We start from the raw sequence: 27,891 nt of genomic DNA, 5'->3' as shown, positions 1-27,891 counted from the left end.
CTCTTTGTTGTGTTTCAGTGCCACATGATCTGATTCAAAGTAATAAACATCAGGATCATCATCTTCCTCTTCCGTAGCGTGCGGATTGGCACTCTCTTTGGCTGGTGGCAAATGTCCAATATTGAGTCTTGCCTCCGAGGACGACTTACTTAGTCCTTCACTCCCATAATTTTCAGAGCCACAACATATCCCTTTTTCATTCTGAGAAATTTCATCAGGATTTGTGAGAGACTCACTTATATTATCACTAACACTTGCATTTGTTTCATTGGGATTAAGATTATTCTCCTCAAATGGTCCATTCTCTCTGCAAGGAGAACTGTTCTTAGTGGGACTACCTCTGGTAGGGGCCGCCCTCCGTGGTGAAGTTCTCAGAGTATACCGATGTTCTTGAGGTTCCGATAAAGACATCATTTGAGCTGAAACACAGTCTAGAACAGAAGACGATTCTGGTTCTCTGGAGACTGGCATACTCTCGAGACTTGTGTCCAGGGCGTTACTGGTGTTTTCATTACACTGCTCTTTTGAGGCACTGCTATCTCCCACCACATCTACTTCCTCCTCAGAATCCCTTAAAGATGAATGAATTTCAGAATAGGGGCCTGTAGCTGGCTCAGTAGTCAGCTGATTAACATGTTCCACAGGCAGGCAGGCAGTTACTATTTTGTGGTCCTCCAACTTGACCTGCACTTCTGAATTTGTGCAAGGCACGTTATGGTCTATATAACTGTCCTCCTTCCTACCATCAAGGAACATTGAAGTGTGGGTATCCGAATCCCCATTTTCAGCTACTGATTTTTCCTGCAACACATAGGAACCAGTGCTATTTTGTTTAGTGTTCCCATCGGGCTGACAGTCATCACAGTTTATAACAGCTGAATCACTGTCATCAACACCATTGACAGCCAAATAGCCTGTGATTTCTTCAACTACTGCAGAGTTAAGTGGCCCTTCCTCACTGACATTCACCTTTTTAATTTCCCTTTTCTCACAATCATCCAGTATAAGACATCGACAAGCTCGTTTAGTCCCTTGAAAATCTGCATCATTGTCCACTACTGTACTTCTCTGTTCTACTGACTCCTTGTCTGATTTTATAGGTGAATCTTCTTCTGAACTGTTTGGAGCTTCAGATCTAAGACAACGCTTAATTCTTTTTAAAACTGGTGAAACAGGTTCTGTTTGCCTTCTCTCACAATTTTCTACAGCCTGCCTTTCTATGATATCTTTTTCTGAAGAAGGAAGTCCTCTTTTCCTAGGGCTTACCCATGATTCTCGAGTACTTTGCTGTTTTACATCAGTAGTTCTTCCATTATTATTTCCTTTCTGAACTTGCACAGGCTCTGGTCTCTTCTTTGGTGATCTTGATCGTACTTGAGAATGAGAAGAGATTTCTTCGGGATGAGCAATGCTACGATTCCTTAAAGTTCTACCACAAAAAGATTCATCCAAGCCGTTTAACCCCACTGTTGATCTTGTAACACGAGTAGATCGGGAAGCAGCCATACTATGGCAAGTCCCTACAATACGGTCATCATGATCCACTCATTGGGAAACCTTCAAAAATGTAAACAAAATAATGAGAAAAAGGTAATAGTTAATACACCTAAACATTTCCAAAAGTGATAATAATAGCTAACAATTACATGGTACTTAATACGTTCCAGGAACCATTCTATAGTCTTTAAATATATTAACGCATTTAAGTCTACTGACAATTAGAAATAGGTGCTATTATCGTTCCTATTGTATAAACGAGGATACTGAGGCACATACAATTTATGCAATCTGCCCAAAGCCACACAGCTTATAAACTAAGGCAGGTATCTAGATTCTATGCTATGAACCTTCCTCGCTATGTATCTGCCTCAGATACAGAGGGGCAAAAGGGCCCAGAAAGAGCTCTCTCAAAGACAGGATTTCACCTTGGTTATTAAAATAATAATCTTGAATTTATAGAGCAGCTATCGCAAAAGCTGTCCCAATCACTTCTCATGTCTTCTCAAAACATTTCTAGGAGGTGAAAGATAAGCTGTACTCTTCTTAATTCACTTTGATAACAAATCACGTGGCATCCAAAAAATTTGGTCTGCAGTAGAATGTTTTAAAATTAAGGAGATGGACAGAAATCACAATCCTAGCTTGCACTTGCTAAGAGCAAAACAGAGCAAAGCCGAGCCACCGTAATCTCTAGAAGTAGAGCCATAAATTAGCAAGAGAAAGGAAGTATTCAAAAGAGGATAGAAGAAAAAAGGAAAAAAGCACCCCAGCAAACGAATATTACATTTAAGAAATTGGGAATACACATATAGCCCCATCCTTTCCTTCTTTCAAATGCTGAGTATATGTGTGCCACAGTATTGATGCATGTTGAGATGAGCAGGTTTTCTGCTGTGGATGCTTTGCTGTTTCTATAGTCCAAAAAGAGGGAAATTGAAAAATGCCCTGATTGATCCATTTGGATAAACTGAGTGGTTTAGTGATTATTTTCCAAAAGCTCTCCCAGCAAGCAGAATAAAAGAGCTATTAAGATTTCAAGTCCCCATTCTTCTGCTCCTCCTCTAGATTTCAAAAGATACTTTGCCACTTCACTGCCTTAACTTCAAATGGGGTACAGGATGAACAGAGAAAGAGACCAGTAATGGCTATAAAGCACAACTACAAAGAACACTCTCTCCTCCTCCCTTTTGGCAGCCTTCCCACACCCTCCCTCCCCTATAATCCTCCAAATGACATTCTACCCTTCTCCCCCCAAATCCAATACCATCACTCCTTAGCCTCAACCAAAGTATCTAATAGTTGGAAAGATTATGAAGAACTATAGAAGATAGAGCAACATGTTACCACATACAAAAAAAAGAAACATTAAAAGAAATTATCTTCCTGTTCCTGCCTGCTGACAAAATGAATTAAGGAAGAAGTATCTTGTAAAATATGTAAGTTGGTTGAATTTAGTTTTGATTCAGAGTATGGCGTACTTTTAAATTTTAAAAAATCTTACAAGACTCACAAAATCAGCCCTAGAATTAAAGTATGAAAATTTTTCCTAGAGATTACCATAGCATTCACATGAACAGTAAGAATTTAGACATGTTTCAAAGTAAACTTTTACTCTCTGGGGATTCATTAGTCAGACCTGATGTATAACTTCTCTTTTGTTAAAATCTTGTTATCAAGATTACAGTCTTTTTATTCCCAGGTAGTAAATACTGAATGACCCATAAATATTCACTTTTAATTACAAAAAAATTAAAGTTAAACTTCAAATGATATTTCAAAAGAGCACAAACTAAAAAAATATTTTAAAAATACATTATAATCAGGAGTTCCCGTCGTGGCGCAGCGGAAACAAATCCAACCAGGAACCATGAGGTTGCGGGTTCGATCCCTGGCCTTGCTCAGTGGGTTAAGGATCCAGCGTTGCCATGAGCTGTGGTGTAGATCGCAGACGTGGCTCAGATCTGGCGTTGCTATGGCTGTGGCATAGGCCAGCAGCTGTAGCTCCAATTAGACCCATAACCTGGGAACCTCCATATGCCGCTGCTGCAGCCCTAAAAAGACCAAAAAAAAAAAAAAAAAAGACAATGTTTGTTCCATGTATCCAAATCTGGAGCTTTCAAATTTGAAGATTACAGATTTTTAAATATTAAATACCTATGTAAATATAGCAAAGAAAACATAACAGGTTAGTTTTATAAATAAACTTTATTTACAAAATCTAAGGCAAGTATCTTTAATGCAAATTTGATGATATTCATGATTTATGGTTCAATTGTTCATAATAGTAGTATTTTATAAACATACAAACAAAACCATTAATAATTACTTTTTAAAATCTGATGCCAATCAAGGGCATACAAACTTCAAATGATTCCAATAACTCTTTTCTTTCCACACCAATCCAAATGAGAGCAAAATTTTTGCCCTGTCATTATTAATGAAATAAACCTATTATTAATAGTAACCAAAACTACTCACAAAGAATGCATCATTACAAAACATCACCTGAGGGCGTATTTTATTTCTTCACCATTCCAATCATCAAAACACTGATAATCATGAAATATTAAAACTTTTTTCATTTCTTTTGTTTACTAAAAATATTTTTATTCTGTGCAACAACTACAATGAGGAGCTTAGAGTTCTCAAGCTCTAGCTTTTGGGCCATATTTAAAGTGAAACTGTTTTTTGACAAGAACCCTTAGTCGTACACCTCAAACTCTTACAACTCAAAGTGTGGCCTAAGAACTAGCTCCATGGGCATCTACTGGAAGATGGTTAGAAATGCAGAATATGAGGCCCTGCCCTAGACTCGCAGGTCATTAAAATGCCTCTCAGAGTTGGAAAAGAACTGCCTCAGAAGCATTGCATCCAACATTATTCTATTAAAATACATCAAGTTTCAAACTAAATTAGACTCAGGTATAATATATTCTTTATTTATTTGATCCTAATAATAAGAAATTTATATATAAAACCATGATCCTTTGGGCTAAGGAAGTGCCAAATAGAGGACTATAAAAATCTCTTGCCTGAAATTAACATATTATATACACTTGAGGTATTAAATTGGTTAAAATTCTGAAGACTAGAGTTAAATGATATTTTAACGTTCTTCCCTCTGATAGTTTCTTTCTTCTACCCTAAAAAACATATTTTTCTGTAGTTATCTGATAAACCGAATACAAAATTCAGTTACCAAAAAGCGACTAAAAAATGTCCTGATTATCTCAACCAAATCTCAACACTGTCTGCCATGCTCTGCAAAGCATTACAGACTAGGACAGTTGTTTTCCTCATATTAGCTGTGTAACACAAAGTTACTAAAGAAATTCAGTGAAGAGGTTTAGAACACAAAATTATATTCCTGCCAAAAATTAAGTTGCTAAAGTAATAGAAATAAACTCACTTACAAATTAAGTATTCCAGACAATACCCCTGGTAGTTAACTAAATAGTTAACATGGTGAGGGAGTTCGTTGTGGCTCAGTGGTAATGAACCCGACTAGCATCCATGAGGATGCAAGTCAATCCCTGGCCTCGATCAGTGGGTTAAAGATCTGGCATTGCTGTAAGTTTTAGTGTAGGTCACATTGTCGACAAGACTCAGATCCTGCATTGCTGTGGCTGTGGCGTAGGCCGGCAGCTGTAGCTCTGATTCCACCCCTAGCCTAGGAACTTCCATATGCTTCACATGTGGCCCTAAACAAACAAAAAGAATAGTGAATATGCTGAAAATATTAGCCAGCACCCAACTGGAACTAGAAATTCATCATTCTAGTTTTAGAATTAAGGGAAACTGTTAGTTAACAGATTCACATGGGCAAAACCCAATGGAGCAACCAAAATGAAGTTTTTCCTCTCCTATCCACAAACTAATGAATGTGACATTTTCTACAATAAAGGGAGAGAATATAAGCAATCATTAGAATTCCTCTCTTCCCCACCCTCATAAGCTTTCTTCCTATTGCAGAGCCTATATGGAAGGATAGTCAGCCAAATGTTAGCCTGTCCATTCACAGGAAGCCCCAAATCCTACCTGTAATTCCATATATCTCACCCACTCATTTTCTGTTGAACTACCCTCTCTCAAATATGAATCTACTTTTACCTCAAATCTAATTATGGGAGTCTACACAACTGCATCAAGAACTGGAAGGAGTTCTCGTCATGGTTCAGCAGTAACAAACCCAATTAATATCCATAAGGACTCGGGTTCAATCCCTGGCCTTGTTCAGTGGGTTAAGCATCTGGTGCTGCCATGAGCTATAGTGTAGGTGAGCAGCAGCTCCAATTGGACCTGTAGCCTGGGAACTTCCATATGCCATGGGTGCGGCCCTAAAAGGACAAAAAAATTAAAAAAAAAAAAAGCGAGGAAACTAAAATGGTCCACATAATGAAATTCTATTCCATTTATTACTTTTACTTAAGAAAAAGAAATCTCAAAAAATATTTCAAAGACACTGCCTGCCAGCTTTTGTTCCACTATTAATTCCCAAAGCACTATGGTTTATTTTCGGAACCGAGGGACTGGCAATCCTTCATTAACATCAGTGTTCTAGTGATATTCATTATCATTATATTTAGCTTTATTAAGTGACCAATTTTTAGGAAATTGGTTATGATACCATGTAGACAAGCCAAAGTGAAAGGCAAAAAGAGCAAGAGCAAAGGGGAATCGTTACCAATGATTCTTTTTCTGTTTGTCTAGAACATGAAGAACTGTTTAATAATGGTTTAGGAACTATCCTCATCATACAATTCTTTTTTTAAGACAAATTTCTTCAGCTGAGCAATTCCACTATTATCTATAAGGTTAAAAGAAGGAGAGTGAAATCCAGGGACCAACCTATGCAATTCAATTGAAGGTTCTTAATATTTAGCCTCTTTGAAGTCTGGGAACTCTATCACATACTGTCTTGTTTAACGGGCTCTCTTCTTTCTTCCCCATTAAAAGAGACAGATATATGATTGAAAGACTGATAGAAAGACACAGATATAGATATATAAAGAGCTGAATGAATATACACTTAAAAAGACAAGTGGGGAGAAAGAGAAGTTTAGGAGTTTCATAATGCTCCTGAATCAAAAATACCTAGGACGTCAAACAGGTATAACACTCTAAAAATTCCAATGCACTTAAGTTGTTTATCCCCTGCTGAGAAAATATTTAATCCCTAACCCATTTCTTATAGCTCCACACTCCTATGAACTGCTAGCCAGACTGCACAATTTTCTACTCAGAGAAGGAAGTAGAGAAAAACAGCAAGCCTCCTCTCTTTAAATATAAGCAAACAAACAAACAAACTATAATTGTCTTTACTACTGCAAAACTAAGTAACTTACCTGTATAACCAAAGATCTATCATTGTGGAAATATTATCTCTTTTCCTTATATCCTGAAGGAGTTGGAGCTATGATCTAGAATAGAGCTTAAGCATCAGGGTTTCAGACTCTCAGCTTCAGCCATGGAGAATACTAGAACTTCCTAAATTCCTTTCTTTGAAATAAAATAATAAAAAAAAAAGAATTAAAGAAGCAAATTAACTTATGCTAATAGATTTTAGTAACATCGTTGGTAATTCTTGTTAACTTTGTAGCCTCAGAGATACTAAGAAACTGGAAAAGAATTTTTAGAAACCATGACAACAAAAAACAAAAACCAAAGAGCTTGAAATATACTAAATCCTCACAACAACTATTATTTTGTGTCAACATCTGACTAAGTTCTTTTCTAGAATATAAAACAATATTGTTTGGGGGGGTTGGCCATGTCCACAGCATGTGGAAGTTCCTGGACCAGGAATCAAACCCAAGCAGTGATAATGCTGAACCCTTAACCTCTAGGGCACCAGGAACTCACAATGAAATATTGTTTAAGGTGACCCAAAGACTGCCCTCAGTAAGATTTTTCATATAGAATTTATTTATTTATTTATTTTGGTCTTTTTACCATTTCTTGGGCCACTCTTATGGCATACGGAGGTTCCCAGGCTAGGGGTTGAATCGGAGCCATAGCCGCCGGCCTACACCAGAGCCACAGCAACATAGGATCCGAGCCGAGTCTTCAACCTACACCACAGCTCATGGCAACGCCGGATCCTTAACCCACTGAGCAAGGCCAGGGATTGAACCCACAACCTCATGGTTCCTAGTCGGACTCGTTAACCACTGAGCCACGACGGGAACTCCTTATTTATTTTTTTAATTGTAAAAATTCTATTATGAATATATTCATCAGAACATATTTATAATATAAACATGGAAAGAGCATAACTATTCAACTAGTATACAGTAATGGTTGAATCATATAGAATTTATAATCTTACTCTTATTCTAGAAGCCTTCCCAAATTTTGGTCTTCAAGTATGCAAAACTGGCGACTGAACAACAAAAATAATTTAGGTTATGCACACTAAAGAATCAACCAAGTCTTCTATATCTACATGGTAACTTTTATGGTTATAAGGTGCTATAAGACTTTACGAAGAGAAACTTTTTATAAAGGGAAATTTCTGTTATTTTTGGCATATGGATTTTCAACCAAAACAATAAGGATGTTGTGGTTTTTAGTACCCAGTTGGCCAGATATTTTAATTAACTTAATTACAATCCATTTCTTGGATAGCCTGGTTAATTAAAGTTTTACTTTGTAATATGATATCCTTTTCTGAGAATCTGGTTAAATGGGGTATTATGAAGTGCCTATTTGGGAATAAGAAGGAACACAGGAAATAACCTAGTTTTTGATGTAAACACTCACTTTATCAAAAACATAAAACTAGACATTCTAAAAGTGACATTATTTTTTGGTAAAGGATTGCAGTTTAAAAACTGATGCAATCAACAAACATACAGATACAATTATCAAGCTCTAGAAACTAGATTTACTGCCTAGTAAAAATAGATTACAGTTTTAGTCACCAAGAAGGGAATAAGGCTAACATCTAATATCTATAAATGCAATCTCTCCCTTATATGTCTTGTAAATTCTTTAAAAGCACAAAGTAGGAAAATTGTCTACGTAAAATTTATTGCTGCATTTTTTTAAATGTTCTAAATTAACATAAGGAGGGTGCACAATGAAAAATGGCCCTACAAAAAAGTAACCCCTGACATGAAATTTCACTCCTCATATAACTAAGAATCCTTAGAAACTGTCAACTCCTTTGTACCCAACCCTGAAATCCCTTCACAAACATGGTAAACAACATGACATTTTATGGTGTGGTGGAGGCAGCAATGAATAGAACCAAAGAGGACCCACAATTTAGGATGTGTCTCTAAGTATTCACTGGCATGCCCATTCCAGCACTCTATCAAGTTTCAATCAGTCACATTACTGCCCTATTTTGATAGGGTTTGTTGCAGGGACATCATCCATTATGATATTTGCCAGGCAAAGATATCTGCAACTGCTATTTTCACAGAAGAACTGATGCTTACAACTGAGTCCTACCAGTATTAAGATAAACAGGATCATACGGATGTGTTTCTTAAATGCCAATACAATGAAAAAGAAACTTCAATTACTTCGACTTAACTAAAGCCTACTTGGCTTTAATTAAGATTATACTTTTTCTTACCTTTTATAAGTGTTTCGCCTAGTATTTGATTCCAAAGCGTCTGTATTTATCTGTCATCACTGTTAATGTCCATGTTACAATGAGACTTCAGGTATTAATTATTTATATGGTTGTACTAGCACAACTTGGTATCTGTGAAGGGAAATCACAATATGGTCACTCTGGATGTGTTACTGTTTACAAATTTGTGGATAAAACTGATATTTCTAAACACACAGTACACTGCATTTTCTAATAAATTTCACAAATAATTCCTTATGTTTAGCTACAAAATATGTGTTATCTTCAACAGATTAGGATGATCTGTTAACACTCTTACAAAAGCTTCTCAGAGTACCTACATAAAATATTTCAAACGTTAATTCTGAATTAAAATTCTTACAAGTTTTAGAGCTCCTTCGACTCCTTTGCTGACTACCAATGTAGATATACCTCATTTTCCAGAAGTCTGTAATTTTTCAGACATTAAGAAAATTACTTTTATGTGTTTTATGATAATACTAGGAAATAAATCTATAAAGCTTAAAAATGCATTTAAAAAGATTATGACTTTCCCCTATATGTGACTTTAAAACATTGGATATCTTTTAAAGTAGTATTTTTTCTCTTGGTTAGATAATCCCTTAGTGACTAAGTCGTCTATATGGTTTTGAATGTAAGTAGAAAACATATGTGACAGGAGTTCCCATAATGGCTCAGCGATAACAAACCCGACTAGTATCCAAGAGGATTGGCCTTTTGGATACTTCAATCTCTGGCCCCACTCAGGGTGTTAAGGATCCAGCGTTGCCATGAGCTATGGCGTAGGCTGCAGATGTGTCTCAAATCTAGTGTTGCTATGGCTGTGGTCTAGGCCAGCAGCTGCAGCTCCAATACAACCCCTAGCCTGAGAACTTCCATATGCTGCAGGTACGGCCCTAAAAAAAAAGAAAAAAGAAAGAAAGAAAAGAAAGCACATGTGACAAAATAAATGAAGAAATGAATCAAGATGTAGCTGTACAAATGTTCCTTAAAAGTAAGCTTCCAAAAAAACATATCCTTGACTATAGATTACAAGTCTGAGAAACACATTGGTTGCTTATGATGATAACAAAAAGCATTATATAAAATGTTAAGTCATTTCTACTCATTTATTAGTAGAAAAAATACACTAAAAAAAATCTATATATCAAAAAAAACTATAAGTGGCATTTTAAAATGATTCAGCATGGTATACCATTCCAAATTCCTGTATAATAAAGGATAAAAATCTACACAGAAAATGCAGATAGTCTTACACCTGTTTTATGGATAAAATTCGTTATCAGAGTTGTCAACCAGCCAGATGTTCTCAGTGAAAAGTTTCACTAATAATACAGTAGAAAACTAATACAATGTCAATTACATCTCAATTTTTTTAATTGGAGAAAAAAGCCAATAGAATAGACAGTGATTAAGAAATACTAATATGTAATATCTATCCTCTAATTTTTGTCTTCAAATGTTAAAAAAATACATGAATGCCATAGAAAATTAATATAGATCTAAGTATTCCTAAATTTAAAAGTTGACATAAATTCTCTTTGAACAAACAAGGAGTTAAACTAGCCAAAACACTATATTCCCTACAATGCATTCTTTATTTTCATTCACTATACATTTCCAACTATATGGTTTCTATGCTTTCTGGGGCAGATAAACTACATATACTTATAACAAGCTACAACTATTCTAAAATTTAAATTATTTAACCATAGCGGCTTCCAAACCTTTAAAAAACTTAGCTGTTTTGTCTTTTAAAAAACATACTAATTAGAAAACAAACCAGTTAAAGCCCAATCCTAAAGACTTATTTATTCCTTGCCACAGAGCTTTACTTGTTTTCACATACTAACAAAATTCATTGACTATTCAAGAATTTCAAAAGCAAATCCAAAACCCAATCTCGACTGAAAAGTATTACTTTCCCTACCACGTACAGTCTAACACTAGTACTACTGTGTTAAATAGATTACAGGATCTCAGATTCATGGCACATGTGAAATCACTTCAAAGGACTACAGAAAATTATCACTAGAAAAGATATCAGTTCTACTGACATAGCAAAGCTATATGCCTTACAACTTAGTATAAAAGAAAAATGGTGACATATAAGCTAAAAGCAATCTCAATTACAAGACAATGAAATATGTCTTTAGTTTTATAAGACCTTGGGGGAACACTCAGAACAAATGTCATACCATAGGCTCATATTTGGCACCCTATTCTTCAGTTGTTATAAGTGAAAATACTAAATATGTGCACTACACTATGGTCTTAAAATGATTTCAAAAGAAAACGGAGAGGGACATTCAAAGTTGATTGTAAATAGCATTAATATAATGGTCAGAGACAGAAATACCTTTCCTAGACAATTAAGTTTATCACAGTTATTTAAAGAATTGAACCAGGAGTTCCCGTCGTGGCGCAGTGGTTAACGAATCCGACTAGGAACCATGAGGTTGCGGGTTCGGTCCCTGCCCTTGCTCAGTGGGTTAACGATCCAGCGTTGCCATGACCTGTGGTGTAGGTGGCAGACGCGGCTCGGATCCCGAGTTGCTGTGGCTCTGGTGTAGGCCGGTGGCTACAGCTCCGATTCAACCCCTAGCCTGGGAACCTCCATATGCCGAGGGAGCGGCCCAAGAAATAGCAACAACAACAACAACAAAGACAAAAGACAAAAAAAAACAAAATTGAACCAAATTTTTTACTTGGAACCAAGTATGACCAAGATCATTTTCCTAGCTCCAGTCCAATGCTTTGGACACCTCCTACAGATTTCAAAGATAACCCTATTTCAGTTAACAAAAAGGAATTAGAAAGAACATCAGATTTGGTGGGAAGAAGGAGAAATATGGTCTCCTACTAGCATCAACAATAACTCTTTCACATGAGCAAACCACTTTGCACTTCTGCATTTCATCTCTCCATATATAAAATAAGAGATGTAATACCTGCCTACTACTTCTCAGGGTTACTGTGAAGGTCAGTGAGATTATGCCTTTGAAGTAAAATAGCTTATTGGTTTTCAAACTGCAGCGTTGAGTAAGAAATTTCTGGGACTAACTGCCCAAGAAATTCAGATTCGGCAGTTCGAGACATGCATGAATAAATCTTTTTTTCCTTCTTCTTCTTCTTTTTAGGCCTACACCTGTGTGACATATGGAAGTTCCCAGGCTAGGGGTGGAATCTGAGCTGCAACTAAGGGCCTACTCCACAGCCACAGCAACACAGGATCCGAGCCACACCTACGACCTATGCCACAACTTGTGGCAATGTGGGTCCTTAACCCACTACCCACTAAGTGAGGCCAGGGATCAATCGACATCCTCACAGAGACTATGTTGGATTCTTAACCTGCTGGGCCACAATGGGAACTCCTAAATCTTTATTTTTAATTAACCACTTTAGGTTATTTCATCGACATGAATGGATAAAGATGCAGTACATACACACAATTGAACACTATTCAAACACAGAAAGAATGTAACAATGCCATTTGAACTCTAAAAACATAATAAGTGAAATAAGCCAGTCATAAAACATCACGTATTATATAATTCCATTTACATAAAATGTCCAGAACAAGCAAATTCATAGGCAAAATCTACAAAAGGAGATCAGTGGTTACAGAGCCTGGAAGTGGGGAAAGGACATGGTAGAATGCGAATGCTAATGGGCACGGGTTTCTTTGTAGAGTGATGAAAGTATTCTGCAGGTGATGGTTATACAACTTTGCGAATACTCTAAAAATTACTGTAACTGTACATTTTAAAAAGGTGAATTTTATTTTATCTAAATTTTTATTTCATTTTTTATAACTCTCCATTCTTTTTTTTGGCCACACCTGCAACATATGGAAGTTCCTGGGTCAGGGATCAAAACTGCACCTCAGTGGCAACCTGCACCACAGCTGCAGTGATACCAAATCCTCAACCCGCCTCACTACATAGGAACTTCTAACTTTTCCATTAAAGTATGGTATACATACAGAGAAGTGCACAAATTATAAATGTGCAGCTTGATGAATTATCACAAAGTGTGGAGGTATATATGTAATTTTTTTTCTAAGAGTTCAGGAAGGGTGGCTCAGCAATTTAAGGATCCAGTATTGTCACTGCTGTGGCTCTGTTAACTGCAGTGGCACAGATTTGATACCTGGCCCAGGAACTTCCATACGCCACGAGTGCAACAACAACAACAAAAAAAGAGTTCCAAGGATAATTTTGACAAACGAGGATTAAAAACTACTACCTCTGCCTCAAACATCTTTACCTTCTTTCCTTTGCTAACATTCATCTTGCTGTTCGAGTCACAGATCAGATGCAACCCTCCTACAAGAAGCTATGTGCCCTCAAGGAACCCAGAACATAATTCTTATTACTCTACTGAGCATATGTGGTATTTTCCAAACTCTTTTTTAAAAGCAAAAACTCGGAGTTCCCGTCGTGGCGCAGTGGTTAACGAATCCGACTAGGAACCATGAGGTTGCGGGTTCGGTCCCTGCCCTTGCTCAGTGGGTTAACGATCCAGCGTTGCCGTGAGCTGTGGTGTAGGTCGCAGATGCAGCTCGGATCCCGAGTTGCTGTGGCTCTGGTGTAGGCCAGTGGCCACAGCTCCGATTCGACCCCTAGCCTGGGAACCTCCATATGCCCAAGAAATAGCAAAAAGACCAAAAATAAATAAATAAATAAAAGCAAAAACTCTTAAATTAACATGCTGAAGAAACAGAAGTGAAGCTGCTCTAGTTAAAAAGCAAAAGTAAATTCACTGCACAGTAGATTTGCCCACCTTCCCTCAAACTATGCCCCTAGAATTTGAAAATTACTATTTAACATATTCATCTATTCACTTATGTGTTTCATTCATCAAAACTAGCTTATAGCAAGGCCTCTCATTCATTTCCATGGTGCTTGGAAGAAATTCATTAAACATTATTACTAAGACATTATTCAAACTAAGAGTAAATATGAAGGACAAATCAATAAGAGGAAAAAAGTTTGAGAAAAAGTAAACTATCAATGGAGGTGCTGAAACAGAAAAAGACTCGGCATATCAGAGGAATTAAAATAAGGCCAGTGAGACTGGACCTTAAATAGGCAAGGAAGAAAGCATTATAAAATAAGCTTTAAATTGGTACAACCAGGAGTTCCCATCGTGGCTCAGTAGTTAACAAATCTGACTAGGAACCATGAGGTTGTAGGTTCCATCCCTGGTCTTGCTCAGCGAGTTAAGGATCCGGTGTTGCTGTGAGCTGTGGTGTAGGCCACAGATGCGGCTCGGATCCCATGTTGCTGTGGCTATAGCATAGACTGGCGGCTACAGCTCCAATTAGACCCCTAGCCTGGGAACCTCCATGTGCCATGGGTGCAGCCCTAGAAAATACAAAAAACAAAAAAAGTATAAATAAATAAATTGATACAACCATTATGGAAAACAGTATGGAGGTACCTCAGAAAACTAAATATAGAACTACCATATGACACAGCAATCCCACTCTTGGGCATATATCCAGACAAAACTTTCCTTGAAAAAGACAGCAGCACTATTCACAATAGCCAAGACATGGAGAAGAACAAAATAATGTCATTTGCAGCAAAACAGAAAAGAAACTCATGGACTTGGAGAACAGACTTGTGGTTGCTAAGGGGGAGGGGCGGAATGGACTGGGAATCTGGGTTTAATAGATGCAAACTATTGCATGTAGAGTGGATAAGCAATGAGATATAGCACAGGGAACTATATTTAGCCACTGATGATGGAACATAATGGAGGATAATGTGAGAAAAAGAATGTATATATATGTGTGACTGGGTCACTTCACTGTATAGAAGAAATTGACAGAACACTGTAAACCAACCATAGTGGAAAAAATATTTTTAAGAAGAAAATAAATAAATAAAAAATAAAAATAAGCTTTAAAGCAGACAGGTGCCAGACCATGAAGGACTTTGTAGGCTATGAAAGGAATCTGATATTTGCTACATTTTTATTTCATTTTTAATTTTGATATGTTTAATTTGAATTATTTATTATATCAAAGAACTTTAAAGAAGAGAATGATACAATCTAACATATATTCTTAAAAAAAAATCATTCTGGCTGCTGTGTGAATGTGAACTCAAGAGCATAATGGGAAGGGAACAAGATTACACTAATAAATCTGAATAAAGGGAATAAAGGAATAAATAAAAGTTTAAGCTGGAAAGTGTCAACATCCAACATTGTGACTTGTTTTCATTCATTCAATAAACATTAACTGGGACCAACTGTGGTCCTGGCGCTGTTCTCGGCCCTGGGAACATAGAGGAAAGCACCTGCCTTCACAGAACTTTCATTTTGTATAAACAATTCAACAGGTAAGACAATGAAAGGTGAGAAATGCCACAAAAAATAAAGCAAGACAAGACAATGAAAAATAAAGAAGTGGTCAGGAAGGAATTCTCTAATGACCTAATGTTTAAAATGGGATCATGTAGGACCTGGTAGGCCACAGTAAGGACTCTGAATTTTATTGAATGAGATGAAAGCCACTGGAGAATTTTAATCAAGATCTGACATTTATTAAAAGGATCATTCAAATTAGGTAATTCCCCCCATCCATGTCACCCTATTTCTTACATGTCCTTTCTCTATTTTCTAGTTTGTGTATCTTTTGGTATTTTACACATGGGGGACAGAGCAGATAATGCTGGATATTACTCTGAAATAAAGATTCCAACTTGGAGGCAGGAAAAAAAGGATCATTCAGACAGTTGTGTGCAGGACAGATTGTAGACAGCAAAAGAGTAGAAACATGAAGGACAGTTTCAGAAGCTATTGCTGATACTGGAGAAATAATAGATCATTATCAGACAAAGTGGCAAGAAAGTATCCACTTCAACAGATTTTTGAAAGCAGGCCCAATAGAATTCACTATCATTAATACATCAGATGCGGATGGAGCTTTAAGAGAAAGTCAGAGACTTTAAGTACTCTTCCTCTGTTTGCAGAGTACTCTGCAAAGTTCTATCCTACTCCCTCTTCTGTTACTGTCCCCGCCCCCTCCCCTTTAACCTTTTTTGGGTGTCAGGGATTGACTGACTCTGAGCATGCCACAGCTGCAGCAACACCAGATCCTTAACCCACTGTGCAGGGCAGGGGATCGAACCCTTGCCACGACAGAGACAACGCTGGATAATTAACCCACTGTGCCACAGTGGGAACTCCTGTTATTGCCTTCTTTTATCCTTGCACAATAACTTCAATGCTGAGGGCTCCTCAATCTATCATCAGCTTTTTCCTTCAGATCCTCAGTTCTACATATAACTGCCTACTGGACTCTATAAAAACCTCAACTTCTGCTTGTTCAAAACTGAATTTACCATCTTCCCTTCAGCCCCAATACCAAAACCTGGTTCCTCCATCAGAATTACTTATCTAAACGAATGATACTACAGAATTTCCTACCAAAAAACTAAAATCCTAGAGTAATCTGTTTAATTCCCCTTCTTCTATCATCAAACTCACCCAACCAGAGACATATCCAATCATTCATTATATTCTTTTTCTTTTCTTTTCTTTTTTTGGTACACTATGTGCACTTTAGATGTGCACAAGGATGAGGAAGATCATTTAATTTGCTACGGTATTAAAGTGAATGCTCTAACACTAGCTCAAGAAAAATCTAAGAGAGTCAATCCTTCAGCATAACATTGTACTGTTCCATTTTAGAAATGGAAGATTTCAGGTTACTTCTCAGAACGTGAATCGTCCACAAAGCCATAATTTATGGGTCATAATTTCTAGTTTCACAATTTATGAAAGCGAATTAATTTAAATAAGAACAAATGAGATTTGGGGGCAGAAAATCTAAAGGCACTAATGTCCAAGGGTATAAAAGAAGAGACAATTTAAGAAACTGACAAAGAATCATCACAGAAATGAGACAAAAATCTGCAAAGAGTAACATAATCAAACTCTATGTTTAGGCTTCTGGGTCCCAAAAGCTGTTCTTCAGTGAAGTGAGTAAAATACAAAAAAACATACCATTTCCCATAAAGCTAGATTTATTCAGTTTAAAGAATTTCTTTATTCTAAATTTATGTCACTCTTTTGGTGTGAAAGGAAGTTTCTGTAAATTTTCTAATGTCATTTATTAACAAAACAAACAGTTGGCAACATCACACTGAACCCAAAAATTGAAAAAATTATACTAGACTGGTCTGTAAAAATATTTTTTATTTTTTATTAATTAAATATAATAACTTGGAAAGTTCAGTTGTGGATCACAGGTTAAGGATCTGGCATGTCACTGCAGCAGCTCAAGTTGGCTCTTAGCACAGATTCCATCCCTGGCTTCGGAACTTTCACACGCCACAGGGCTAGCTAAATAAATAAATAAGCAAACAGATAAATAACTTGAAATCACTGATGGTATCACTGTAATGATACTGATATTATGACATCATAGACAAAAATAAATATTACAAAGACAAAACTGGGAGTTCCCTGTGGTCTAGTGATTAGGATTCCATGCTTTCACCACTGCAGCCTGGGTTCAACCCCCGGTCTGAGAACTGATATCTCTCATCAAGCCACTGTACACTGCAGCCAAAAACAAAGAAGCAAAATTATCAGTCTGTCACTTCTAAATATTATTCAATTCTATTTCATACTAGGGGATCAGGAATACTGAATAAAGTTTTTTTAAAAAGTGAATCCAAGGAGATAAATGGAGTTTAAAAAACCCATTTTGAAGTAATTTTTTTCTATAAGCTACAGACTCATTAACCAGTACAGACCATTTCCCATTTTTTTTCATAAGCTTCAGAGTTATATTCTGATTTTTATGTGATAATTCAGTTAACTCCATCACTTTTCAAAATATATTATTCAGGTAGTACAAGAATGAATTATTAACTTTATTTAAGGAAGTTCCTTGGTGGCCTAGGAATTAAGGATTCAGCATTGTCACTGCTGTGGCACATTGCCATTGCTGTAGCTCAGGTTCGATCCCTGGCTTAGGAACTTTTGCATGCCACAAGCACAGCCAAAGGAAAAAGAAATTCATTTAGGTGGTGTTTATTTTATGGAGTATTATAAAAAAGCATAACTAGTGCATTAAACCAGTGATTTTATTAAATTTTAACTGAGGTTAAGCTAAAAACAGTTTAGACAAAGAAAAGACAGATTATATCCAGAAATAACAAAAACAATAAAGTTATAAGAGAAGGATTAAAGTTTGAGAAATGGTATTATTATAACCTACAAACACACAAGTTATCCTCCATAAACCCCTATATCTAACTCCACACAGAACATAAATTTCAAGTTTTTTTGTTTGTTTTTTGGGTTTTCTTGTCTTTTTAGGGCCACACTTGCAGCATAAAGAAGTTTCCCGGCTTCAGAGCTGACACCGCTGGCCTACACCTCAGCCACAGCAATGCCAGATCCAAGCCTCATCTGTGACCTACACCACAGCTTGCAGCAATGATCAAGGCCAGGGATTAACCCACATCCTCATGGATATTAGTCGGGTTCTTAACCCACTGAGCCACAACAGGAACTCCTCAAGTTGTTGATAAAAATTCATAAACCTGAGGTTCTGCTGTGGTGCAGCAGGCTAAGGATCCAGTGTTGTCTCTGCAGCTGTGTGGGTTTGATTCCCAGCCAGGGCAGTGGGTTAAAGATCTGGTGTTGCTACAGCTGTGGTGTAGGTGGCAGCTGCATCTCAGATTCAATCCCTGGCGCAGGAACTTCCAAATGCCACAGGTGTGGCAGAAAAAAAGAAAAAAAAAATCATAAACACTATCTCGTCCCAAGGATTTACAACTTAACTTCACAGGTGAATTATTGGTGGAAAATCTTTTGGCCCCAAATAAACAAATATTTCCATATTCCATGTTCATGGACTGGAAAAATAAATTTTGTAAAAATGGCCAACTACCCAAAGCAATCTACAGATTCAATGCAATCCCTGCCAAATTACCCATGACATTTTTTCACAGAACTAGAACAAACAATCCAAACATTTATATGGAACCATAAAAGACCCAGAATTGCCAAAGCAATTCTGAGAAACAAAAACCAAGCAGGGGGCATAACTCTTCCAGACTTCAAGCAGTATTACAAAGCCACAGTCAAGACAGTGTGGTACTGGTATCAAAACAGACATACAGACCAATGGAACAGAAGAGAGAACCCGGAAATAAACCCTGACACCTATGGCCAATTAATCTTTGACAAGGGAGGCAAGAACATAAAATGGGAAAAAGAAAGTCTATTCATATTCAGCAAGCATTGCTGGGAAACCTGGACAGCTGTATGCAAAGCAATGAAATTAGAACACACCCTCACACCATGCACAAAAATAAACTCAAGGAGTTCCCGTAGTGGCGCAGTGGTTAACGAATCCGACTAGGAACCATGAGGTTGCCGGTTGGGTCCCTGCCCTTGCTCAGTGGGTTAATGATCCGGCGTTGCCGTGAGCTGTGGTGTGGGTCGCAGACGCGGCTCGGATCCTGCGTTGCTGTGGCTCTGGCGTAGGCCGGTGGCTGCAGCTCCAATTGGACCCCTAGCCTGGGAACCTCCATATGCCGAGGGAGCGGCCCAAAGAAGAAATAGCAAAAAGACAAAAAAAAAAACTCAAAATGGCTGAAAGACTTAAATATAAGATGAGACACCATCAAACTCCTAGAAGAGAACATAGGCAAAACACTCTGACATCGACCTCGTGAATATTTTCTCCAGTCAGTCTCCCAAGGCAACAGATATAAGAGCAAAAATAAACCAATGGGACCTAAACAAACTGAAAAGCTTCTGCACAGCAAAGGAAACCCAAAAGAAAACAAAAAGACAACTTTCAGAAGGGGAGAGAATAGTTTCAAAGGATGCAACCGACAAGGGCTTAATCTCTAGAATATATCAGCAACTTACACAACTCAACAGCAAAAAAGCCAATCACCCAATGAAAAAATGGGCAAAAGACCTGAATAGACTGTTCTCCAAGGAAGATATACAGATGGCCAACAAGCACATGAAAAAATGTTCAACGTCTCTGATTATAAGAGAAATGCAGATCAAAACTACCATGAGATACCACCTCACACCAGTAAGATTGGCCATCATTAATAAGTCCACAAATAACAAATGTTGGAGGGGTTGTAGAGAAAAGGGAACCCTCCTGCACTGCTGGTGGGAATGTAAACTGGTACAGCCACTATGGAGAACAGTTTGGAGATACCTTAGAAATCTATACATAGAACTACCATATGACCCCGCAATCCCACTCTTGGGCATCTATCCGGACAAAAGTTTCCTTGAAAAAGACACATGCACCCGCATGTTCAATGCCGCACTACTCACAATAGCCAAGACATGGAAACAACCCAAATGTCCATCAACAAACGATTGGATTAGGAAGATGTGGTGTATATATATATACAATGGAATACTACTGAGCCATAAAAAAGAATGACATAATGCCATTTGCAGCAACATGGATGGAACTAGAGACTCTCATACTGAGTAAAATCAGTCAGAAAGAGAAAGACAAATACCATATGATATCACTTATAATTGGAATCTAATATACAGCACAAATGAACATTTCCACAGAAAAGAAAATCACGGACTTGGAGAATAGACTTGTGGCTGCCCGGGGGGAGAGGGAGGGAGTGGGAGGGATCGGGAGCTTGGGGTTATTGGATGCAGCTTGGAATGGATTTACAAGGAGATCCTGCTGAGTAGCATTGAGAACTATGTCTAGATACTTATATCACAACAGAACAAAGGGCAGAAAAAAAAAAATGTATACACGTAAGTGTAACTTGGTCCCCATGCTGTACAGTGGAAAAAAATAAATTTAAAATATATATATTAAAAAAAAATAAAATAAAACCAAAACTTGGGAGTTCCTGTCGTGGTGCAGTGGTTAACGAATCCGACTAGGAACCATGAGGTTGCAGGTTCAATCCCTGGCCTTGCTCAGTGGGTTAAGGATCCGGTATTGCCGTGAGCTGTGCTGTAGGTTGCAGACGTGGCTCGGTTCCCACATTGCTGTGGCTCTGGCGTAGGCCAGCAGCTGCAGCTCCAATTGGACCCCTGGCCTGGGAACCTCCATATGCCGCGGGAATAGCCCAAGAAACGGCAAAAAGCCAAAAAAAAAAAAAAATTTCCACAAAAATTCCTTTAAAATGCACTTCAAATAAATATCTAACACCAAGTGAGATGCTGCCCATTTTACAGCAACAGGGTGAAATGTGAAAGTCCACCATATAGGAGGTACTTTGCCTAAGGATACTCTAAAGTTCTCCATTAGTATTTCAAATTCAAAAAACAGACTGCATCAGAAAAAAAATTTTAGGAAAATCTCAATATAGTTCCCCAAATTTCCCTTGAATACAGTATCTCTTTCTATCTCCTCAGACTTAGCAACAAAAGACTTTATCTAGAAATATTTAAGGCTAGGTATGTTTTCATTTTGGGGTCTTTTCGACCTTTTTCCCTTGGCTATTAAAATCATTACAGTTTTGCGCTTCAACTTGAAGTACAATACAAATAGAAGATAATACAAATAGAGGAAATCAGAGTATTTTTCCCTTTCCAGAGGTAAAATCTAAATTCACTTTATAACAGCTAAGTCAGCCAGACTCAAGGAGTCTAGCGATTGTAAACAAGCTATTAACTGTTCTTAATTATATATCAACAAAGCATCTTTATTTCTGTATAGAAGTTCAGGTCTATTCAGGAAATTAAAAAAACCTAGGAGGACTGGGATAAAGGATATTCAAAAAAGGTGGAAAACTCAAAACCCAGTCCCCAAAAAAACTGTAAACATGAATCAAAGGTGATTCATCTATATGGTGTAGATGTACTTACAGCATATATCTGCAAGGCATCTGAATATACTGGGTGTTTGGAGCAGGGGTTGGAGTTTTAGGTTCCAATCCAAACTAAACTACTTACTAGTCATAAAACCTTGAGCAATGAACCTGACACTCATTCCTTAACCGTAAGATGGGGGAAAAGCATGCCCACCACACAGAATTATCCTGAGAGTTAAGTGAGATAATTTTTATATAAAATACCCCCAGTACATAGTGCATAATCAATACATACACATAATAATGACTGTTAACATTTATTTTGTCCAATATGCTAGGCACTATACTTTATATTCATTCTCTCATTTAAAACTCTCAAAAACCTATGGAGGGTGCTATTATTATTCCCATTTTAAAATGAGAAAACTGAGGCTTGAAAAGTTAAATATCTTATCCAACATTACATAGCTAATTAAGTGGCAGAAAATACAGTCTTAACCACTTTGATACTGTCCTTTATGATAACAAAGAACTGGCATTCCCGTTGTGGCGCAGTGGAAACAAATCCAACTAGGAACCATGAGGTTGCGGATTCAATCACTGGCCTGGATCTGGTGTTACCGTAAGCTGTGGTGTAGGTCACAGATGCGGCTCGGATCTGGCATTGCTGTGGCTCTGGCATAGGCCGGTGGCTACAGCTCCAATTGGACTCCCGGCCTGGGAACCTCCATATGCCATTGGTGTGGTCCTAAAAAGGACAGAAGACAAAAAATAAAAATATAATAACAAAGAAATTTCTATTTATACCTTCCCAATAACCTCAAAAGCAGACAGGCTAGGCATCATCTGCATTTTCTCTACCATGTATCATCAAGCTCAAGAAAGGCCTGTGATCACACAACTAATAGAGCCAGAACTTGAGTCTAGGTCTTACTGCCCAAACCAGAGTTTAATCCATAAGATTTCGTGGCTCTCTGCATTACAAATAATTCTATAAACACTATGAATGAAGAACTTCTTCCAGAAGAAAATAAGATAGGTTATATCTAAAAAACAGATGAAACATGACCCATGTTAATAGTCCCTCCCAATAGCTGTCAACAGTCACATTTCCCAGAAGTTAAAATACAGATTAACTTGAGAATATCAATAACAACTTTATACTATTTAAACGAAGTCTGTGAGAATAGCCCAGTACTAATCAAAAGCAGAAGATACAGTGACAGGTTTATTGCTGTTTTCTGCAGTATGTTTCTTATTTAATGAATGACCTCATTTAACAGAGAACTAGAGAAGAGACTTTTATCCTTCTCTGAAGATCATACAGTTTCTCCTGCAAAGTCTCTCTTTGTTCATCAAGAGAGAAAAGATATCCATCTATGGAAAAGTGTGAGGCCTGAACACAAGACAATGCCCGAGGCTTGAGGCCAAAAGTGCCCTCCATTACATTTATTTCCTATTTACCTCCTAGAATAGAAAACTTGAAAAGCAAGGCAATTAAATAGTTAATATGGATACAATGTGAGTAAACAAATGATTTATAAAATTAAAATTTTTAATATATAACTACCATATGACCACCAATCCCACTCTTGGGCATATATCCAGACAAAACTTTTCCTGAAAAAGACACATGCACCTGTGTGTTCACTGCAGCACTATTCACAATAGCCAAAACATGGAAACAACCTAAATGTCCATGGACAGATGAATGGATTATGAAAATGTGGTACATATATACAATGGAATACTACTGAGCCATAAAAAAGAACAAAATAATGCCATTTGTAGAAACATGGATAGAACTAGAGACTCTCATACAAAGTGAAGTAAGTCAGAAAGAGAAAGACAAATACCATATGGTATCACTTATATCTAGAATCTAATATATGGCACAAATGAACCTTTCCACAGAAAAGAAAATCATGGACTTGGAGAACAGACTTGTGGTTGCCAGGGGAGTGGGGGGTGGGGTGAACTGGGAATCTGAGGTTAATAGATGCAAACTATTGCCTTTGGAATGGATCAGCAATGAGATCCTGCTGTATAGCACTGGGAACAGTATCTAGTCACTTATGATGGAGCATGCTAATGTGAGAAAAACAATGTATACAGGTATGTATGACTGGGTCACCTTGCTGTACAGTAGAAAGTTGACAGAACATTGTAAACCAACTGTGATGGAAAAAATAAAAATCATTTAGAAATAAATTTTTAAAAGAGGCTAAAAAAATTTCTTCTATAATTACCTTTATTTGAGGTTTTGTCATGATAATTTGGGGGGGGGTCTTTTTAGGGCCACACCCACGGCATATGGAGGTTCCCAGGCTAGAAGTCTAATCGGAGCTACAGCGGCCGGCCTACACCAGAGCCACAGCAACGCCAGATCCGAGCCGTGTCTGTGACCTACATCACAGCTCATGGCAACACCCGATCCTTGACCCACTGAGCGAGGCCAGAGATCAAACCTCATGGTTCCTAGTCAGATTTGTTTCCACTGAGCCACAGGAAGAACTCAGAAACTACTTATTTTTTAACCAAAAGGATTATAAGCAAATATGGTCACCCATTTATGACAAAAGTAAAACTTAGTACAGTGGGGTAAGGAAGGTTTCTTTCAATAGATTACACTGGGCCAACTGGGTATTCATATGATACAAAATATATTTTGACTACTACCTCATGCCATACACAAATATCAATTCAGATACACTATGAATCAAAATGGAAAAGGTAAAAAATAAAACATTTTAGAAAAAACAGAACAGCTTCATCATCTTGGAATAGGCAAAGACTTTCTTAAAAGGTCACAAAGAACAGCATTTCAAAAAACTGATCAATTAAATTACAATTCTAGACTTCTACTCACCAAAAAACACCATTAAGAGAATGAAAAGGCAACCCAGAGTGGGAGAAAACATTTACAATGCACATTTCAATCAAAAAAGGACTCATGTTCAAAGTATATTTTAAAAATTCCTATAAACGATTAAGAATAAGACACACAACTTAGTATTTTTTAAATAGGTAAAGAGTAGACCACACAAAAGAGATCCAATTAGCCAACAAACATGAAATAATGCTCTACTTCATCAGTCCTTAAGGAAATGGAAATCAAAACCATAATGACTAAGACTTTTTAAAATGGCAAAACCAAAAATTAACAAGAATGTGGAGCAACCAGAAATCTGATATGCTACTGACAAGAGTGTAAACCAATACAACCACTTTGGAAAACTATTTTGCAATAGCTACAGTTAAATAAAAACACACTGTCTGACACAGCCATTTCGATCCTAGGTATATACTCAACAGAAATGCGGATATATGGAGCCAAAAAAAAAAAAAGCATGCCTATGGTCATCTAAGACATGTACAAGAATGTTCATTGCAGTACTACTGGTTAAGTACCTAAATGCCCATCAACAATAGATATATAAAGATACATAACTTTTTGATTATTCACACAATGAAACAGTATATGTCAATGAAAATAAGCTAAAAGTTGGAGTTAGCTTGTGGCGTGGTAGGCTAAGGATCCGGTGTTGTCACTGCATAAGCATGGATCACTGCTGTGGCATGGGTTTGATCCCCAGCCCAGGAACTTCCACATGCCACAGGTGGGGCCAAAAAAAAAAATAATAAGCTAAAAGTTTAAGCAACAACATATAATTCATAAGCATAATGTGTAACAAAGAAGACAGACAAAGGAGTATATACTGTATGATTCCACATACATAAAGTTCAAGAATAGGTAAAACTAATACATTAATTTAAGCATGGCTGACCTCATCTAAATGCAAACATGTGTAAGTGTACACACACACACACACACACACACACATGGCATATGACGCAAGCAGCATCAATCACAGTTCCTCCATGAGATCTGTTTATATGACTAACGAAGTATTTTAACAGAGAGGACTTTAGAGTAGCAAAAAAATAAGGCTGAAACTCCCAATAGTCAAGCAACAGAAGGAAACAGAGACTCAAAAGGCCATCATTAAAACAGTCTGATTGGAGTTCCTGCTGTGGTGCAACAGGTTAAGAATCCAGCAACTGTCTCTGCAGCAGCTTGGGTCATTGCTGTGGCATGGGTTGGATCTCTGGCCCCACACAGTGGATTATGGATCCGATGTTGCTGCAGCTGTGGTATAGGCTGCAGTTGCAGCTCAGATTTGATCCTTGGCCTGGGAACTTCCATATGCAGTGGGTGCAGCCAAAAAAATAAATAAATAAAGTTTGATTTAGTTCTACCTGAAGGCAGATCTGAACTTTTGAACTTCCTAAGTCAAAAACATTCCCTTCGTTGACTGATGACTCATAAAAAAAATGAGATGAGATGGCATCTATGTATCATTTGGAGTTCCAAACTAGCTTAGCTATTTCTGGAACAGACCAGTCTGGAAACAATTCTTGGACTAGCAAAACTGATTCATTTTAAACTACATTAACTGAGCACATGTTATATACTATGCACTTACCATCCCAGCTCTGTATAACAGTTCACCTTTAATAAATATTTAGAACCTAAGTATTAATAATTAGCAAAGCCTATATGAATGCCTGATGTAAAGTTCTCTATTATCTCCAATTTGTATAAATGCCTTCCTCTCAAGCAATATTCTTCACTAACGCTAACTTTCAAAGCTGTCTAGCTATATCGTATTTTGAAAATGGTTACAAATAATTATGATCATAATTGCATTAAAATGTTAAAAAAACAAGTGTTATACATAACATTTAAATCAATTATACTTCAATATTTAAAAATATTACATTTATAATGATTTTAAATTCAAATTCTGCAATGCTGTGTTTAGAGTGCTTATGAATTAGTCAATTATTAGTAAATTCAGAGAAAAGGCTAAATTTCTATTAATTTAATTCAGCAATTTTTATCTTTAAGGTTTCTAAAGTCAGTTTCTTTAAAAGCCAGTCACAGGTAACAAATGATTACTTAACCCTCTCTAAAAGCCATGTTCCATCTGTCCTAAGAATTCTCAATGGTTTGGGTCAACATAGCAATGAAGGACAGCAATTAAGACTTGCAAAGAGTCTCTGAGAAAACAGAACCCTCCCACACGGTTGGTGGAAATGTAAATTGATACAGCCGCTGTGGAAAACAGCATGGAGCTTCCTCAGAAAACTAAATATAGAATTACCATAAGATCCAGCAATTCCACTCCTGGGCATATATCTGGACAAAACAATAATTCAAAAAGATACATGCATTCCTATGTTTGCTACCACACTATTCACAATAGCCAAGACATAGAAATAACCTAAATGTTCATCAACAGATGAATGGATACAGAGGATGTGGTACATATATACAATGGAATGCTACTCAATCATAAAAAATAAAATACCATTTGCAACAACATGGATGCAACTAGAGATTACCATACTAAGTAAAATAAGTATACTATTATTTAAAAAATGTTTTAGGGGAGTTCACGGTGTGGCTCAGTGGTTAACGAATCCGACGAGGAACCATGAGGTTGCAGGTTCGATCCGTGGCCTTGCTCAGTGGGTTAAGGATCCGGCGTTGCCATGAGCTGTAGAGTAGGTCAAAGATGCAGCTCAAATCTCGAGTTGCTGTGTCCCTGGCGTAGGCTGGCGGCAACAGCTCCGATTTGACCCCTAGCCCGGGAACCTCCATGTGCCACGGGTGTGGCCCTAAAAAGACAAAAGACAATAAATAAATAAATAAATAAATAAAATAAAAAATGCTTTAGAAGACGAGGAAAAGTCTTAAAAGCAAATAAAATAATCAAGAAGAGACGTACTAAGATAATGATTCATAGTGAGTTAGGGCATTTTACCATTCCTCTCTCAAGATAGAGTCCTCCCAGAAATATTTTTTGATATCATCATGAAGGACTAAATATCAAAATGCAAATGCCTTGCAATCTTATCAGATCTACAGCAATTTCTCTGAGTTCTTGCATTTTTACTATCATTACCTGAGAGAGC

General features: G+C 37.2%; 1 protein-coding gene across 4 annotated transcripts in view; it reads right to left on the bottom strand.

The window, feature by feature from the left end:
• The window catches only part of ZZZ3 (zinc finger ZZ-type containing 3), a 136,583-nt gene that overhangs the window by 82,119 nt on the left and 26,573 nt on the right, over positions 1-27,891 (bottom strand). For 2 of the 4 annotated variants that reach the window (XM_047794357.1, XM_047794359.1), the window contains exons 2-4: positions 9,086-9,217; positions 6,846-6,999; positions 2-1,557 (exon numbers count right to left, since the gene is read on the bottom strand). The exons of 1 other annotated variant lie outside the window; for it this stretch is intronic. In XM_047794357.1, coding sequence (XP_047650313.1) covers positions 2-1,506 — 1,505 coding nt within the window. In that variant the 5' untranslated portion in view covers positions 1,507-1,557; positions 6,846-6,999; positions 9,086-9,217. The remainder of the gene's footprint in view (position 1; positions 1,558-6,845; positions 7,000-9,085; positions 9,218-27,891) is intronic. One more of the 4 variants, XM_047794358.1, reaches the window with a different exon arrangement.

This window comes from Phacochoerus africanus, chromosome 8, assembly GCF_016906955.1.
Source record: "Phacochoerus africanus isolate WHEZ1 chromosome 8, ROS_Pafr_v1, whole genome shotgun sequence".
NCBI classification, from domain to species: domain Eukaryota; kingdom Metazoa; phylum Chordata; class Mammalia; order Artiodactyla; family Suidae; genus Phacochoerus; species Phacochoerus africanus.
This window is presented reverse-complemented; position numbering and strand designations above follow the sequence as displayed.